General features: G+C 41.6%; 1 protein-coding gene across 1 annotated transcript; it reads left to right on the forward strand.

Annotated features, from left to right (window-relative positions):
- Positions 1-212: 212 nt before the first annotated feature.
- SNX33 (sorting nexin 33) lies at positions 213-19839 on the forward strand. The gene is made up of 4 exons (XM_088443799.1): positions 213-1041; positions 14806-15512; positions 17319-18031; positions 18744-19839. The coding sequence occupies exons 2-4, from the start codon at positions 14830-14832 to the stop codon at positions 18995-18997; spliced, it is 1650 nt and encodes a 549-aa protein (XP_088299925.1). The 5' UTR covers positions 213-1041; positions 14806-14829; the 3' UTR covers positions 18998-19839.
- The last annotated feature ends 77 nt before the right edge of the window (positions 19840-19916 follow it).

Consider the following 19916-nt stretch of genomic DNA (forward strand, 5'->3'; position numbering starts at 1 on the left):
TTTGAATAACATCAGCAGATACATGATGAAAAATGTCACAGAATGTACACAAATAAAAGCTTTGGAGTGATGGAAAAAAACAAAAAACTTTTACCTCTCACCTATAATATAGTCCTAAGAGGTTACTTATTATTTTATTAGTATTATAATGTGTGTGGCATAAGCAGGCAGCCGCAGCACTTGTGTAGGAGGAGGAGGACTGGTCACTGCTCTGCTGCTGCTCTCTCTGCTCCCGGACGCTGCTAGTACCTCCTCTGGGAAGGAGGGATGAACAAAAGGAGGAGTTTACATAACACAGGGGCAAGAAGAAGGAGCAGAGGGGTTTGTTGTGGGTTCCCCAAGACCCTAAAAGATCTATTATCCTAAAAAGAGATCACCCATCCCCCTAGGTGGTAGGGCTGGCCTTGTGTGTCACACCCTCTGCCCACCTCCAGGGTGAAGGTAACATCCCTGCTGCAGCCTGTGTTTGGAGACTCGGCAGGATAATGTAGAAATTTCTCTGCTCCTTCCTTCTCTGCAACTCGCAGACCCCTCACTGAGAGGCCTGAGGCACCGAGTACCTCCTGGGATGACGGCGTGCAGGTCGCTGGCTGCAGACGTGGTCCTGCTGGTGGGGTGATCCCGGTGGCACATGGATGATCCCTCTGTGTCGTGTTCTTTTCTGCAAACGGAAATAGTTTTTTTTTTTTTAGCAGTGAATTCCTGAGGTTGTGACTCCTTCCATCACAGGGGAAGTGCTGTGTGACATGTATGTATCTGGAATCAGCAAAGTAGCATTTTTCCCCGTTTCCTGTGCATCGTGATCCGATTCCAGCTGCCCCAGAAGTTCAGTCCCTTTGGAAATGCTAAAGTTTAATTCTTGAACTTTTTTGGTGACTGATGGGCGCATCTCGTCTCTTATAAAGTGTTTGGAAATGTGAAAGGATATTTCCCACAGCGATTTGAGGAATATAGGGATTTTTTTTTTTTTTTACTGAATTTTGACAATATTTGCACTGTGCACTGAGCCTGCGCTGCATTCCCGGGCGGATAACACTTGTGGTGAGTTCCTGTATTGTTAGGTTTTGTTTGTGTTGGGATCTGTCCTATAAACGCTGCCTCCGTGTTAGAGCTGAAATTCACGTCATACCTGTTTTTGTAACTAGTAGTCCTTGGAAGTCTGTTCCCTGTGTGCCAAGTGTTTATAATGCCCTGCATTGTGCTGTACATGCATATAAATAATGCTAGCATCTAAAATTACATTCTCAGTAAAATAGGTAATCATTCAACCAAAATGAGTAATTATGCTTGTTTTGCATTGTGCCTTGCTTCAGGGCAGATATTAATATACACTACTAGGTTTATAAATGTTAAGAGTTTTATAACTTCTCATTTAAACATTTAATTACTGCATGCACTTTTTAGTTTGATTAGTAATGTCACAATGTATGAAGTTCCTTGTGCCATATAAAACTAACAAATTGGGAATGGTTGTTGTGAGTGTAAACTGTATAGGCTAAGACATATATAAACACACATGCAGTGATATTGCCAAACTGTAGCCCCAATGCACGAGATGCCCAAGAATTGCATGAATAAGCACGGTTGGTGTAGTGGTTAACATTGTTGTCTCACAGCCCTAATGTCATTAGTTAAATTGCTTACCAAGGCCATGGGGTCAATCCAATTCCACGTGAAGGGTGCAAGTTGCTGTTGCTACGGCATTAAAACGCTGGCAGCGGCACCACATCTCGCACCCCCCACGGCCTGCTTCGAGCCCGAATCTGCATAATTTAGCTCGGAGCCCTATGGGGCTGCGAGCACTTTTATGCACATTCGTCCTGCCATCAAGTGCGCCCATTGTCGCGATGACTTGTGCCCTCGAGAACATCGCGTGGAATTGGATTGACCCCATTATCTGTTTGGAGATTGTATGTTCTCCTGAGTTTGCGTGTTTTTTTTTTTTTTTTTCCTGGGTGCTCCAGTTTCTTCCCACACTCCAAAACATACGGGTAGGTTGAATGACATCTGGCCAAAAATTTACCTTAAGGCACACATCCACTAGACGATTAAATTGAACGATAACAATATCGTTATTGTTCGATAATCGTTTGAACATCGTTTGAAAATCGTTGGTTGTTTAGACATCTATCATCGTACAAATATGTTGTACAACCTGACAATATCGTAATTTTCAACGTGTTTGCAGATGATTGATGTGCCTTCACTGAACGACTGCTCATTCAGTGTAGGCACATCACAGACAGACAAACGACTGCACGATTACAATGTCGTAATCGTGCAGTCTTTTGCCTGTCGTCTAGTGAATGTGTGCCTTTAGTGTGTGTGTCCGTGTCCATGTAGTAGGGAATATACAGTAGATTGTTAGCTCCACTGGGGCACGGACTGATGTGAATGACGGAAATATAATCTGTGAAGCGCTGCATAATATGTGTGCGCTATAGAAATATCTGTTAATAAATAAATACATTTTTTGGATGCCTCTTATGCTGGGTACACACTGGCTGACATATACAGATGTGTCCACATACATCTTATCTCCGTGTGCTACAAGTCGCATTAAACATTAACGTGTGAGCGCTGTGCAACAAGTGTCTTTTTGTGCGACTTTTTACTTTCAAATGCGACTTATTCACAATTTGTGAATAGGACACACAAGCAGCTTCTGATTAAAATGATATGCAGCATGCCTATATTCTGTATGCGACTGTGGGTGTATCTGCATGCAAAATGCTACATTACAGTGCCAGCGGCTGTGACACTGTGACGTAGCATTTCGCATGCAGATACACCCACAGTCGCACACAGTATAGGCATGCTGCATATCATTTTAATCAGAAGCTGCTTGTGTGTCCTATTCACATTGCTTTGTGAATAACACACATTTAAAGGTAAACAGTCACATGAACAGATGCTCAGCGCTACCAAGTCACTCCACGGCATAGCGCGACTTGAAGGGCTGTTTAGTGCGCAAGGAAGTAAGATGTATGTGGACACATCTATATCGTGTTGCGTCGGCCATTGTGTACAAATGATATGTATGTGAACGGCGTCGTTCACAGACATATCACATCGGCTGTTATGCAGCACAGCCGATGGCCGATATATATGCAGATCTATCGGCTCATCGTGCTGTGTGTACGGGTGGTCAGTCGACTGCCTGTGTACACTTGCTACAGAGGCTGCCGGTGACTGACCACAACTGGGTAGGCACATGTAAATGCCCGTCCAGTTGTGATGTCAGGCAAATTACATTGGGCTGACGATTGGTAAGTGTGTATGCACTTACCAATCGTCAGATAGGATGGCGTATCAGCCCACCTTTACTCTAGTGAACAATTGACTTCTGTCGGTCTTTGTACCAAACGGATGGGCAAGTTTGGAAGTGTTTCCTGATGCTCAGATGAAGTACCAGGATCCACTAGTGACTAGTGTGTGGGCAATTAGAAATATTTACAGTTGTTTCCCAAACTCAGTCCTCAAGGCATCCCTAACAGTCCAGGTTTTAAGGATATCCATACTTAAGCATAGGTGACTTAATTAGAACCTCCGTCAGTTTGATATAACTGTCAGTGCTCAAGCATGATATACTTAAAGACCTGGATAGTGAGAGTGCCTTGAGAACTGAGTTTGTGAAACCTTTGTAAGCTATGTATATATAGTAATTTGTTCATGAATTAAAGGTAGGTACAATGCTATAAAATCAATGTACTGCTAGCAGTAATAAGTTCAGCACATCTAGTAACTGGCGTGGTTGAGGTGTTGCAACAGTGCGTGTGATTCAGGAAGTATGATTTCATTTGAGATTTAAAGAAAGATCATGACTGAGCTTGAAGATGGAATGGGTGAATTAGACATTCAGGTGTTTCAGACATTAAAGCCTTATTCAAAGTTGGACATAAATGAAATTTGCGGCTTTTTTTTTTTTTTTTTGCAACTGTGTACGACCAGGGGGCTGGAATGGGCATGTAGGTGGGGGGGGTTTCAGATGCAAAGTACAGTAAGGATGTGGTGTTGGCATGTAGTCGACTGAAAAATCCGCTGGACAGACGCAATCACTTTTGCCTGGAGGGGCTGACTTCCGGCTGCTAAAACCATGGTGTAAGTTGCACACTGATAATGATGATGATGACTGACGCAGCTTGAACCTAATTGGACGAAAATGTCTCAAACACACCCTTTTAATTAAATGTATTAAATCTGCTGCAACACTGTTTAAAAAGTACAAAGCATTGAATGCTCGTTTGCACAAAGTATGCTGCATACTCTTTTTGGGAAGGGGAATGCTCCAAATAGGTTTGTGCTGCCTTACAAGAAAAGCTGTATATTAGCGTCTGGTTCACTTAGCAATTCAGCTGCTTCAAGCCACTTTTTTTGTTTGTTTGACAGACGCATTTTTTTTATTTTGTTATCCCATCTCTGCATATGACCCTAACAGCAGCTGGAGAGAAATTAAGGCTGTAGGAATGGGATTATAAACAAAATAAGCAGTTTTCAGAGGAGCACAATTGTTTTGGAATATAAGGAGAGCCACTTTAGGACAACCTCTACGCTGGCTTCCCTCCTTACCTGAACCCAAAAGCCAAAAAGTGCTCAATCCTAGGTTATAAGTTCTCATAAGCAGGACCCTCTCTGCCCTTTGTCTCACGTCTGATTCTCATTTGTCAGCCTGGCATGCAGGTCTGTTTTGCTTATGTTTTGTATTTTGTATGACCTGGTTTTGTGGCACCTTACAAATAAAAAAAAATAAATAAAAAAATTGGTAGTTGCTCCGATCAGCTTAATTGCAGTGTGCTGGGGGGCAAATCTCTCTTTTTTTTTTTACCTTACAAATAAAAGCTGATGATCATACTCTGTTTCCCTGGAACACCAGCTGGGCCTACATTGTGAGCTCTGGACCGATTTAGTCCCACCAATGCCGTGAGCCACAGTCCAAGCTGGCTCTCTCGTTCGGTTTATGGGTGGATTTGTAGGAATAATATGATAGAGCAGTATTCCCACACCTCTTAGCATTTTTTTCTTATTTTTGTACAAAATTGTAGCGTATAAATTCTTGTTCAAGCTATTACAGTGAAATTAGATTATTTTTGGGCGGCGATAATTAATGGCCACCAGACGAACTAACCCAATTGTTTTGGGTTACCATTAATTATTGCGTTTGTCATGCCCAAAAGTACAGAGTTTAGCCACGTAAGGCAGCTAAACCTGTCTAAGTTCTGGTTAGGGCTCCCAAACAACCGTTTGTACACCCAAACCACGGACTTTTCTCACATTTCTGTTCACCATCTCAGCAGGCTGCGAGCAGAAATGTGTGCACCCATGGCAGACTCGCCTGATCGGAGCAACAATTAAATTGTTGCGTCGGGCGCCCATTATGAACAGCCGCAGGCGAAAACAATTGAACTACTCCCTTCTGTTGACATAAAGATTATAATGTCTGAATTATTGCATGTAAATTGATTGCAATCAATATATCTGCACATATATATCTGCAGATCGAGTGATATATCTGCAGATGATGGTCGTGTCCTGTCCCCCTTCCCGTGGCCTCCGCTGCATGTGTATACACTGTCCGATGAACAGATCAGTCTGCAGATATATCTGCCATCGGCTGTGCAGCACAGCTGATGCGATGTGTCTGTGAACGACGTTGTTCACAGGCATATCGCTGGTACACACTAGCCGACATGACTATTGTGTATATATTTTTCTTTCTGTAGCAGGTTACCATGTTACGAGAGAGGTGCGTCTCACAGTGACTGACAACTTGACAGATGTGCATTGTAGAAATGCGCTCTATGAATTGCGGGGTCATGACCTTTTAAAGTACACGAGTAAATGAGTTAATCCATTGAACATAGTACTTTTATATAGTTTTTCTGTTTTTAATTATTCTTTACGCTAAAGGAAAGCAAGTCAACTGACAGCAGAAATAAAATAACTCTAACATCCATGTGATGCACTGGTTGTAGTAATTCTGTGCTCTTATTATTTATTTTATTGATATTGTTGTTGGAAGATCACTTTTATTTTTTCTTGAAATTCTATTGGGATAAACAGACAGTGGGCCTGATTCAGAGCCGCTCGCTAAGATGCATACTCTCGCTGCTGCCGCTGGTATGCAGTGTGTATGTATTGTGCGCATGTGTATGCATCGCAGTGTGCATATACATACCTTAGCGAAAGTTCACAATACATTCGCTCACTGCACATAGACAGCCCAGCAGAGTGAGTGACAGGAGAAGCCGTTTATAGTTGATAACGGGCTGGCCATTAAAAACGGGGGAGTGGAGGTGCAAACGCAGGCGTGCCTGAGCATCTCAATGGAGTTTTAGAGGTGTGCATAATTATAAGACAGTATCATAGTACACATCACCTGGCTTGTTTTTACACTGAAGTGCTTGCGGCAGGGTATGGTCAACCTCAAGCGCTGCGATAGCATCCAATGTACCGATGGTTGCATACACTTCCTGAACATGACGTGCACAAGTGGGTGTCTTAAGACAGGCTGGTGGGCGTCTGCATACACAGAGCGATCGCACTCCAAGACATAGTGGGCGTGCTAATGCCTTGACGTGCGATCGCTTGCCTTCCCAAATTTGCATACGCATCGAGTGAGCAAATGCATCTAGCAAGCAGGTCTGAATGAGGTCCTCAATTCCACTTGAAACCCCAAAGTGATCCAAGCTGGGACTCTTCACTAATTGCATTGGTGGGTGTCTGCATACACTACGTGATCGTTCTCTAAGAAATACAGGGCGTGCTAATGCATTGGTGTGCGATAGCACTGCCTACGCAACTTGCATACACATCGTGCGAGCGGCTCTGAATCAGGCCCAGTGTTACATACCACTGCATGAATTGTTTAGCCATTGATCACTTTAACCTATATTTTTATAAGAAATTCAAAATATTTAAAATTTTAAAATATGTACAGTTTTATACCATGTGATTATGACAGCACAGCATTGCTCACTGATTTTTATCTAAGGCTGGGTACACACTAGAAGATGTGTACCAAGCCCGACCTCGGCAGCGATGGGACCCGGCATGGGCAAGTGCATACACACTTGCCGATGCGGGCTGCAACCTGCATGTAGGGCCGATGGAGGATGTCGCTGACGATGCACGGGTGCGTGCATAGTCAGCGACAACGGGTACACACTAGACGATGTGCCAGATATGCCGCTCCGATCCGCTGGATCGAACGACATATCGTCTAGTGTGTACCCACCATTAAAATATAAACCTCACATACTGTACCACGATATCCTATTAACAGCATTGCGTTCCCCATTCCTGGGCATGGTCAAGCGAGGACAAGGGGTAAGTAGGGATATGCCCGAAAATCATTGACTTCTCAGCAGAAATCCCCTTGTTAAAATTCAATGGTTTGTGGAATAAGGGTTATAAAGAGTTGCTAAATAGAGGCCTTATTTGGGTATACATTGTTATAGCAATACATTTGCTACAGGACCGGATGAAGACCTTTAGAGGCCCCAAGCACTTAAAAAATGTTGGTGCCCCAAAATATATATTTTGCTTCCCCAAAAAACCCCAAGGAAAGTTATCTTCAAAATTCTCGCCAAGGCCTTTAAAACCCTCAAAATTTGGAACCTCCGCCCCTTCTGGCAACACTGTCCTGCGCGCCGCTGCGCTTGCTCCCACATGACCAAGAAAAGAACGATCATGTGAGCCTCGGTGAACCGTGTGGCAGTTTACCAGTTACCAGATTCTTTGTTGTATTCCCAAGATTATTGTATATCATTAACCTCTATTACTATTTTTATTATTGTTTATAGCCCCTTTTTGTGGAACCTGGTTCAGCTGCACTATTTACAGTTTTGCTCCAAGTGGTCCATGGTAAATCCGGCAATAGAACATTTTCTGTGATGCCCCCTTTCCCTTGATGCCCTAAGCATGTATTTAATTTGCTTAATGGATAATACAGCCCTGATTTGCTAATATTGTTATTGCCACTGTTTCCAATGCGGGTGTTTTCCATGCTGGGTGACCTTCACTAGGACTATAAATGGTGTTTAGCGCATTTCTACATAAACATCTGGCATCAACCTTTTGGGTCATTAATCTTAGCAAATTAAAGTGGTTTGTTTAAAAATCAGGATGGCAACATCCTTTGCCGTCCCCTGGGAATAATCTATATGGAAGTCACCGAAAAGTTTATCTAAATATTTAGGATATGAGGTTGGACTAAAATGGATTTCCTGTAGGAAAACAAACTGAACTTTAGGTTTGTGATTATAAGACACTGCTATGGCCCTAAGGGTTGCATCACTTGGCATTATACAGCGGAAAAATATTAACCAAACACAACATTTTATTAGAAAACATCAGCTGTCCGCATCATATTGATTAGATCTTGGTGACTAATAAAAATCCCAGCTATCTGCTAAGGACAAACTGGTCACAGAATGGTAACGCCACAAAACAATGGAACTTAAACGTTAAGCAATCCAAAGTAAATGTAACGGCATAGTGCCACCTGATAGTTCCTCTACTGTAATCTGCACCTGAAGGGAAAGAAAAGCGGAGGACATTTATTGTGTTTTCAAAACACAAAAGCATGTCATAGAGGAAAAAACAATATTGAATGTAAATTATATTCTATTACAAGTATAATCAGGCTATTATATCACATTCCACCCATGCAACATAAGATAAATTAAAGGTACCAAGGGAGGTAGCCTTATATGAACCTTATCACTCTGGAGTCAATTGTGACCCAACCTATCACAGGACAGTGAGAGAGAGGTTTTATCCTACTGGAAAGATCTAGGCTGTAATTCTGAGTTGCACGCTGCTATGACTGCTTTAGTGTTTCTTGCCAGAGTCGCGTCTGCAACTTTATGCTAATGCTAGTATCAGCCCTATCCCTGATGTACAAGTGTGTGTGAATGTGCAAACACTTGGATGCCCACATTGTGCATCTTTAGACGCAACAAGCCCTCTTGGTGGGTCTTTAGACGCTACCATCTGATGCACCCTGAAAACTTGAATCTGCCCAATGCTAGGTGCAGATTTCTGTTAGAGTATGGCCCCAATGTAAACAGTTAGGCATCTGAGTTTGCATCCAGTCCAGCGACAATCTCGTATAACAGTACATCTCTATGCGTCTTATAGCAGCCTTCCAGGAACACCTAATACATTTCTAAGGCCATGCATCTCAGTCTCAACTGCGACTCTGTGCGTACACACAGTGGGACGTATATGTATTTACTTAGATGTATGCACAATTTGAAAAACATGCGACTCAGAATAAGGCCCCTAGAATTTTGGCCCCTGAAGTTTCAATCTATGGTTTCTGATGCCTTCATAGACGTTCCCTGGTAAACCAGTAGTCATAACACTGAACTATGACATCCATTGGTGGATTGTTCTACTCCAGTCTCTACTAATACGTTAAGGGGCATATAGCCTATATTAAACTTTTTTTTGTGGGAAGTCTCCAAGAACAGCTGTTATTAATGTATTAAAAGGGTAATGCAGTAGCTATATGCTGTAGTCCAGCAAACAAAATCTGGCTAATAACCGAAAAATTAAAGATCATTTAATGAAAATGAAAAAAATGTTACATAGAAAACAACAACAATGCATTTAATTAATTCAGTGATATTGTTGCACATTTCACTTTTAATTACTGGCTCCAAGGAGGTAAGTAGAGTCACTCGCCCCAAATGCAGCTGACTCCTGTGATGTCCAGATGGTGTCCCTCACGTATTGTCGCCCTGTGGCAATCACCTGACGCGCTTCCCTGTCGCTCCATCCACGGCTTTGTCAGAGGTCACTTCCTCCTAGTTGACTCAGCAGTACTGCAGCTAGGAGAGCTACCCAAATTACGGCCGTGAGCTACCAGTAGCTGGCGAGCTACGGGTTGGAGACCACTGTTGTAGTCAATCCATTTTTGATCAGAAAGCAGTCCTCATATGGTTTGCCAAATGTATCAAGCTTTGTCTTTTTGGAGCTTGGCCTCCACTAGTTAACACCATTGTAGCTTATTGGCTACAATATCGCAAAACTGTCTGGAGAGGGATCTGAAAATAACTTGTTTAATTATGACTATTCTTCCAAACCTATGGAGTTAAGACATAAGAATCTTTTTACAGATATATTTTTTATTATCTGATGGTGTGAATGTTTTATGTTGTATTTGTATGTGGTGTATACCGTTATTAGGAAACTTTTAAGTGCAATACGATTTACATGATACCATTTTATCTTTACCAAGTAAAAAAGAAAAATATAACCCAGCGCTGTTAAAAGCTGAACATAGATAAAAAATTATCCAATTAATAAATCTGCAGCACAATGATCACCTAAAAAGGTGTAACAAGAAAAACTGAAAATATAACTCTACGCTAAAGTTTGTCAAGTTGAGAACGTATTGAATGAATCATGAACTGTATAAATGATAATAATCACATTTAATAAAAAGTTATTTTTATACAGTGCATGATTCATTCCCTACCGTTCTCAACTTGATAAACTTTAGCGCAGAGTTATATTTTCAGTTTTTCATTTTATCTTTACTACTTATATTTTGTTTTGTAGATCTGAATACATTAGTTATTGTATATATAGTATGATTTTTTATTGTATCTTTATCAGTAGTCAATTGTTGCTCTTTACCTAGCTAGGGAAAAAAGGTATTCCATTTTTTCCCAATAGCAGCATACAGTGCTGATTGGACTTAGTGACCACATTATCAGTATGGAGTAATGTTTGAATTACAAATTAGTAATCGTATATGGGTTTGGTATGGATTGCTAGCGGTCGGGATGCTGCTGGTCAGAATACCGACAGCGGCAACCCGACAGTCAGAATCCCGACACCCATAGGTTAGTATGTTAGCACTAACTCTAACCCCTACCCTAACCCTCCCTCTCCGGTACCTAAACCTAACCTCCTCCCCTAGTGCCTAAACCTAACATTCCCTCCTCGGTGCCGCACCCTAACCCTCCCCCTAGTGCCTAACGCCGCACCCTAACCCTCCCCTAACTGCCGATACTTACCTTCGAAATGCCAGCAGGTGGTACACTGGTGCCAGGTTCCCGACGCTGTTGGGATTTCGGTGCCAGTATTTAAACCGCACGATGGGATGCCGACTACTTCCCATCGTATATATCTTTGTATTTTTATTGTGTGTCTTTGTCAATAATCCATGCACATGGTGCTTTAATCTATTAATAGTGAATGAATAGTAGCTGTTCTACGATACACTGGAACAGGTGTTCTAATCCCAGTTATTATTATTATTCCTGTGCACAACTAGGTTGCTTTAGAGTACATACATAATTAAGTTGCTTACACACTTTTTGACTTTTTTTTTTAAAACAGAAAACTGGCACATTCTACTGTTTGCCTGAGCCATAAATGTCACATTATGCTTCTTTTTAGGTGCCAAATGCAAGGAATGTAAGGAAAGAATCATAGGAATGTATGCCTGCTAGTGTTCTTAATCCAGATGTTCAGGAGTCTGAATTGTAATAAAATGAGATTCTAAATAAAACTTTAATTGAAGAAATTTGCAAGAACTGGGACACATTTGTGTATTGGTTATATTTATTTACTACCAGTTATTTATATAACGCACACATATTCCACCGCACTTTATAGGGAATATTTGCCCATTCACATCAGTCCATGCCCCAGTGGAGCTTACAATCTATATTCCCTACCTTATGTACACACACACATACACTAGGGTTCATTGTTGTTTGGAGCCAGTTAACGTACCTGTATGTTTTTGGATTGTGGAAGGAAACCAGAGCACCCAAAGAATACCCACACAAGCACGGGAAGAACATTCAAACTCCACACAGGGCCATGGTGGGAATCAAATCCACAATCTCAGTTCTGTAAAGCTGGGTAGACATTAGACGATATGTCGCCTGATCCCGCGGATCGGAGTAACATATCGGGTACATCGTCTAGTGTGTACCCATGCTATGCGCGCACCCGCAGCATGGTGCGTCCCTCCCCCGTTGGATCCAGCATTGGCAAGTGTGTATGCACTTGCTCCATGCCGGGTCCCGATGCCCGCAATGTCAGGCTGGGTACACAAAGGGGTCTATGTACTAAGCAGTGAAAAGTGATAAGTCTATGATAAGGTGCCAGCCAGTCAGCTCCCAACTGTCATTTTTCAAACACAGCCTGTGAGATGACAGTTGGAAGCTGATTGGCTGGCACCTTATCACTGACTTATCACTTTTCACTCTGTCACTTATCACTGCTTAGTACATAGACCCCATAGTCTGATGTGTACCCAGCTTCAGACAGCAAGTTAATCATTGCGCCACCATTCTGCCCCATCGCTTGTCATAGGAATCACGCAGGCTACATGACTGTGATGCTGCTTTTTTCACATGCACAGTAATAATGTCAGGCAAGCATTATGCATATGAACTATGGAAACTACATTACAGCAATTCAGCCTCTGAATCATTTGTCCTCCTATAGATCCACATATATGTTTTTGTTGTTAATCTTTTTTTGCAGCAGAGGTTAAAATGTGATTTTAGATAAGTGCCTTAGCAGTACAACTGTCACATTAGCTAGTGGGAGCAGCTGACTATGTGTAGTAGAAGGCAATATCTTGTTGCTTTATGGAAAAACATTTGTAGGTGGTTCTGTTAATGCTACTATATACAATAGACACTGTACTGTTATGTCCTGGGGCGGATGTGGATGTTATGGGCTTGCTGTGCAGGCACTCAGAAGAACGTCGCTATGTGTATTCCTGCTAGCAGCAGTATAACCTTTTACACTGTTTCTTAGTAGTCCACCCCCCCCTCCCAAGACAACAAACCTACCAAGTACAGATCATTCCAAGAGTGAACAATGGGAAGTAAATTTACACCTCATGATCCACTAAATCCTTCTGACTTAAAAATATAATTTTATATTCTCAATATCTGTATAATGGTGCATACACACGGTCAGATTTTCCTTCAGGTCTGTACTATAACGATTTTAAAAATCGTTCATATATGAAGGAAAATCTGCCATGTTTGTCAGATGAACGATGCGTGTTCCCGCTTGTCAGATAACGATATCTGACATCTGATGAGTTTGCAGTCAGATTTGGACGATTCCATTCATTTTGATGCAATCAGAAATCGTTCAAATCGTTGGTAAAATCGTTCAGTCGTTCATCTGACAGTGTGCAAAAAAGGGTTTAGGATCCCGCACTAGTAATGTAATATTTTTAATTTATGTTATAATATACAATGGTGACACAGTAAAAGGGAACATAATATTTCACTGAGATTGTTTTATTTCAATGGGTCCTTATTACTGATGTGATACCACAGACTCTATATATGTATATTTCAAAAAAGAAAAAGGGATAAAAGTAGAGTTGTTTGCTGTGGTGCACTATTCTGTCAGTCCGTATTAATCTTTCCTTAGTTAAAACATATTAATCTTTATTTATATTCAATTAAAATTGTGACATTTAGCGGTTACCACAAGTGGCGAAATTAATATATTAAAATGAATTCAAAATTCAACAGAATAGAAACATGTGCATGAAATAATTAAATTTAGTGTATTTAAAAACTCATATATGCCGCTGGTTGCATGTAATTATATCCTTATATAATTGAATTGATATTATTCTCCCGATATCACTGTTATAATATAACTTTATATGGATTTAATAGTCTGTATCTATTGTCCTTTGTTAGTGATATTCATATAAAGAGGAATGTTTATCTGCAGCAGCTATAATGTGACAGATTGTGTAAAGATAGAATCCCAATGTAACTATTCAAGAGAAGCAATCTCAGTTTGGTTACTTTGATAACACTTCACATAGGTTTACTTTGCGATCGTCTATTCACACCACTGTAGCGCTACTGATATATCCTGAGCTAGCTAGCTCCGTGTAATATTACTCAGCTAATCAGTGGTTAATCTATTAATGATATTGCCGTATCTCTAGTAAGGAATAGTGCGTACATAATACTCCCTCAAACTGCTGCAGTTATAAACATTCTTATCATATCAAAACATTTTAGTAATCATTGAACGCAGCCAATCGGCATGTGAAGCGAAACGCCAATGCGCGTTTCGCCTGGCTGCTTTATCAAGGCATCCAAAATCGTTCAAATCGTTCAGTCGTTCATCTGACACATCTGACCGTGTGTATGCACCATTACTTACTCTAATTGCCCAGGATAGGTGAACACCATCAAATGCACTGTAGCCTATATCCTGACGTAGCAAAACATAGGACACGACCTCCTGTGGTTATTTCCTCACATTGACTGCTGTTTTCATTATATAAAAAGACAACATAGTGCTAGTAATGACCACAATTCACAGATAAAAACCAATTAAATAGTTAGCGCAACATAACTGAAGCCGTAGTGACACTTTCCTTTTGAGAACCCAAACTAAGGGGCTCATTTATCATATGCAACGAGTGATAAAACTCGTTACATATGATTATGGTGCTCCAGCCAATCAGCTCCTAACTGTCATCTGTTTGAAAAATGACAGTTGGGAGCTGATTGGCTTGAGCACCATTTATCATGCGCAACGTCGCGTATGATAAAACTTGTTGATAAATAAGCCCCTCAGAGTAGCAATACCGAACCAATCACAACAATCACTGTGGAAAGGTAGATATAATTGATTATGGCATGCATATATATATATATATAATTAATTAATTAGTTGATAAACTTAAACATGAAGGGGCACTGAAAATTGTTTGTGATGGTTATGCTGTGATTTTATGTTGCCTGAACATGCAGTTAATGTTATCCTTTCATATTGCAGTATTTTTCTACAATCCTTTTCATCATGGCATTGAAAGCCCGGGCCCTGTACAACTTCCAGAGTGAAAACAAGGAGGAGATAAATATCCTAGAGAATGAGGAGCTGCGCCTCTTCAGTGATGTTTCTCTAGATGGATGGCTTCAGGGCACAAACAGCCGCGGTCAGACGGGGCTCTTTCCAGCGTCATATGTGGAGATCCTTCACCCACCCCGCTCTGGATCTGTCCAAGTTGACTGCCCGACACAACATACAGGCTACACAGAATCCACTCATCATGGGAGTTACGATGATGAGGAAGAGGATGATGATGATTGGGATGATTGGGATGATGGACAGTCTGTGGCAGAAGAACCCAGTGGGTCAAATGGGGTTCCTCACAATCAGCCACAGCATCACTATTACCCCAGAGCTGAATATGCCCACCGACCAAGGCCACAATTAGAGCGTCAGGACAGTGTGGCCAGTGGGAAGCGCGGAAGTGTGGTGGGGAGGAATTTGAATAGATTCTCCAGCTTTGTTAGGTCTGGGGTGGAAGCGTTCATCCTTGGTGATGTCCCCCAGCTAGGCAGAGTACCAGAAAATCATGTCATTGAGATGGGACCCATGGGGCCACAATGGAGACCAAATCCTAACTCATTCAATTGCTCTGTAGAGGAACCCACTAAACAAACAAAGTTCAAAGGAATTAAGAGTTACATCTCCTACAGGTGAGAAAGCAAGTAACAGGGCATGCAAAGCATTTTTTGTTGGCATAGTGAGCAAAATCAGTGGCGTGTGGGTCAATGTACTGATCTGTGTGTATTCAATGAATAGTGCCTAAAACAATGTTTGCATATACTGCACTATTTTTATTGTGTATTTGTTGATACATTTCTGAAAATGGCACTTTGTGTTGTAGAAGAATGCGTTTTTTTTCCATCTTGTAAGCAAGTTAAGGTGTCATTGGTTACATAGTTTTTACTATGGGGAGCATGAATTTCAGTAATATATGTGGGTGTGACTCAGACAATGGTCTGCATTTCGATGGAGGTCACTGTGTCATTGCAGGGAGTAAACAAAGGGTGAGGTAGGCTGTCTGAATTGGTTGTCTGTCATCCTGCAGGTTGAGTGATATGTTCCATCTGTTTCTATGCATAGTAAGGATTTGGTAGAGTGAAATGAACACTTTAACCACTCAACTGTCAATTTTTTAAGAAATGGGCCTCAGAAATTCTCTCTACTTACATTTAATGAAGTAAAACATTTTAAAAAAATGCATGATTAAGGGGTGTCGCCACCACCCCATATCCATAAACCCTATTGCAAAGTGTCCTGCCATCCCCAATTAGCAAACCCCCCCCCCCCCCACATACACACACACACTCCAGTGGCAATTGCTCTCCGTTAGCATTACCCCACCCTCACCCCCAGGTAATAGATCCCCATTTGTGCAACCCCCCCACCCCCAGTGTGATCCTGATTTTTGCAGAAATCCCCCACCACCACCCCTAGCGTGACCATGTGTAATATTTCTACTATTTTAAAAAACATTCATTTCCAAGTGTAAATTTTTTATGGGGCATTACACCCCCACCCCCCAACTCCAGTGCCAATAGAGCCCCCCCTTGCTCTTTCGTCCCTGGCGCATGCGCTCCAGAATGCCATCCGCACAGCATTCTGGGGTGCGATTCTGGCAGTGATGTTGCCGCAGATGGATGAGCTGGAGGAAATGTATTCAGCACATGTGCAGAACAGATTTAATCTTTAAAAGTCGGGAAGCAGTGGGACGGCATGGTCGCATGGGATGTGGCCTTGTCAGCTAAAGCCCAGCTGGCTGCGGTTGCATTCCCTGCGACTTTGCTAGTTAAATGGTTAAGCTAATACTCTCCTCATATTATTATAATATTACAGCTGGTATTGGCCAGTTGGCTTAATTTCACAATGCCCGATAGCTATCCAACCACAATTGATCAGATCATGGTTTGGTATGTGAGAAAATCCAGTCAAAAAGAAACTGCTATTGTACCTGTATGTGTAGTCCACTTCTGAATTTTCATTGACTGCACTAATGCTGGAAGTGATTCAGTCATTTGTCTCAGAAGCTTGCTTGGTCATCTTATCAAGCTAGAATAATTGTCTCACCTGTCCATGATGCTCTAAATCAGGGGTGGGTCACAGCGGTGTGACCATCTGAAGCGTCCTGGTGGCACTGCTGTATAGATTCTGGCTGCAGGGTGCCATTCTAGGCACCTTGCTAGCCAGATGAGGCTAACCAAAAAAAGCTCTGAGGGCCAGACCAAATGATTCCGAGGGCCTTATACAGCCCCCGGACCTGAAGTTCCCCATCCTTTCTCTAAATGACCAACAACCCCATTTTGCATTCTGTATGGAGTTCTACTTGGTGATGACTCCAGTCATGAATATCACCAGTTTGTTTACCTTATACTTTCCTTTTATGTAAGTAATACATCATTAGTAACTGTGATCATTAATTTTCTGCTGTCTCTTACAACAACCTATACTTTATCCCTTAGGCTAACCCCGGGCCACACAGTCTCTCCAGTTTACCGTCGATACAAGCACTTTGACTGGTTATACAACCGCCTCCTACACAAATTTACTGTAATTTCTATTCCCCACTTGCCAGAGAAGCAAGCCACAGGACGCTTTGAAGAGGACTTCATCCAAAAGCGCAAGCGTCGGTTGGTTCTATGGATGGATCATATGACCAGTCACCCTGTTCTTTCACAGTATGATGGTTTTGAGCATTTCTTGACCTGTCGGGATGAAAAGCAATGGAAAGCAGGCAAAAGGCGTACAGAGAAAGATGAGATGGTGGGTGCAAGCTTTCTGCTGACCTTGCAAATACCAACAGAACATCAGGACCTTCAGGATGTGGAAGAGCGAGTGGATGCCTTTAAAGCTTTTTCAAAAAAGATGGATGAGAGTGTCCTCCAGTTAAGTAGTGTAGTATCTGAATTGGCACGTAAACACTTGGGAGGCTTTCGTAAGGAGTTTCAGAAGCTTGGAGGTGCATTGCAAGGTCTAAGTCACTCCTTCCAGCTAGACCCACCCTATGGTTCAGAGCCATTGGTTGGAGCAATGTCTCATACCGGGCGCACCTATGAAATAGTAGGAGAGATGTTTGCTGAGCAGCCTAAGAATGATCAGTTTAGGTTTCTTGATACACTGTCCCTATACCAAGGATTACTGTCCAACTTTCCAGACATCATTCACCTACAAAAAGGTATGGCCTGATCTTTTACTTAGCTGCTATCATGTGACCCATTATGTATAATTTAATAGTGCCTTCATTAGCTTTGGGCATAGAATAGTGCAGTAATTGTTTTCTTTGTTCATTATTAAGTAATTGTTTCTACAGCTATGCTATCGTGAACATTAAAACTGATAAATGTAGTTTGAATTTGAACTCCAACCAAACCAAGTCTAGAATTAGATGGTGTTTACAAAGCTATGATTCCCTTCAGTCACACTTGTGAAGTTTTATTTGCTCATTTAGCAAGGTCCTGAAGCATCCCTTTGTCTCTTGCTGCTCATCCTGTATGCTTCCTTTGTACTTTGGGTAGTGTCCCTCACCTGACTACTTCCCAGTGATGCTTGCACAAGGCAAGGACATTGTCAGCAGCAGGGTATATTTTAAAGGTGAGACCATGGAGGCTTCAGTGAACCAATGAATCAGCTGAACAGCGCATCACCGATAAAGTCACAAGGTTAAATGTTACTTCACAATATTATTTTTTGGGCAGCTGGCGTTCCTCTTAAATATATTAAGTTAGTGAAAGATGTAGACTCGCTAAAAGAAAATACCAACTTATTACAGTTTCAGGTTATCCGGTCATTGCTAATTGGATGAGCTGTGGCAGGAGTAGCGGTTGACCTTAATGTACTGATAAAGGGAAGACCATGCCAACCTCTTCTCTCATTTTTTGTTCCCTCAGGAGCATTTGCAAAGGTGAAGGACAGCCAGCGCATGAGCGATGAAGGGAAGATGGAGCAAGATGAAGCAGATGGAATCCGGAAGAGGTGCCGTGTGGTGGGCTTTGCTTTACAAGCAGAAATTAACCATTTTCACCAGAGAAGGCTGCTGGACTTTAAGCAGGCGGTCCAGCATTATTTAAAGGAACAAATTCTCTTTTATCGGAGAGTGAGCCAGGAACTGGAGAAGACTCTACTGATGTATGAAAACTTGTGACTTGGATGTGCGTCATCACTTTTGGTTGGGAATTGGTTTTATGACTTGCCAAATGCTGGTTTGGCATTGCCTGGTGAACCTGTTCTGCTTAGTCACCATGTCTTCCTTTACTTCCATGTATGTAACAAGGTGCCTTTTACAATGGAAGGGACAGAATAGAAGGATTTGAGTTTGAGTTTACAGATGGAGATCTTGTTATGGAAAGAAACTTTAAGAATAAGGTGAATGTTAATTGGTGTTGATATTGGTAAATGTATATGGTTTACAAAGTGCTGCTGCTTTACAAGAGCAAAAATAAATTGGAGCTTTTATTATATAAATGTAGGGAGTGGAGAATTGTCAGGGAGGCTGAGGGTTCACAGACAAACTGCTTGGATGTTCGAATGATGTGTGTCTGTCACCTAAGCACAGTGGAAGAAGCCATTTTCAAAATATGACCAATATTCCTGAGAGTTTGGCCTGAACACTCAATAAGATACATACAGTCACATTACTGGCACAGAAAGTTCCTTCGTGATCTCACTGGTTTCTAGTGACTTAATAAGCCGCTATCCATGAATACTGGTTTAGCCCATAAAATGGCTGCCTACACTGTGTAGGTTACACTTGCACTTTATATTCCATTGCAAACTCAATTACATTTTGAATGTGATAATATTTCCTATATAATAATCAAGGTTTTAGTTTGTATTACTGTTTTTTAGTGTGTTTTTAAGTTTTACAAAAGAGACCAAGGATAATAATTTTTTTTTGTTTCACAACAGCAGACAACACTGGTTTTGGTGCAAAATACTCATATAGAAAGGGGTAAATGTAATAACCTGCGATCACTTGCAGGCATCGCCGAGATCCCAGCGAGTCTGGCCAATGTTTTAATGTGGCACTCATTTAAAAAGCAAAACCAACCTGGTTTTGACTT

This window comes from Taudactylus pleione, unplaced genomic scaffold (genome assembly GCF_031769625.1).
Source record: "Taudactylus pleione unplaced genomic scaffold, aTauple2 ptg000019l, whole genome shotgun sequence".
NCBI classification, from domain to species: domain Eukaryota; kingdom Metazoa; phylum Chordata; class Amphibia; order Anura; family Myobatrachidae; genus Taudactylus; species Taudactylus pleione.

Bases quoted from the DNA above. Each gene is read 5' to 3' on its own strand.
- SNX33 (XM_088443799.1), top strand. From the start codon at position 14,830: ATGGCATTGAAAGCCCGGGCCCTGTACAACTTCCAGAGTGAAAACAAG. The intron at 15,513-17,318 runs GTGAGAAAGCAA...TTTATCCCTTAG, and splicing joins AAGAGTTACATCTCCTACAG to GCTAACCCCGGGCCACACAG. The intron at 18,032-18,743 runs GTATGGCCTGAT...TTGTTCCCTCAG, and splicing joins CATCATTCACCTACAAAAAG to GAGCATTTGCAAAGGTGAAG.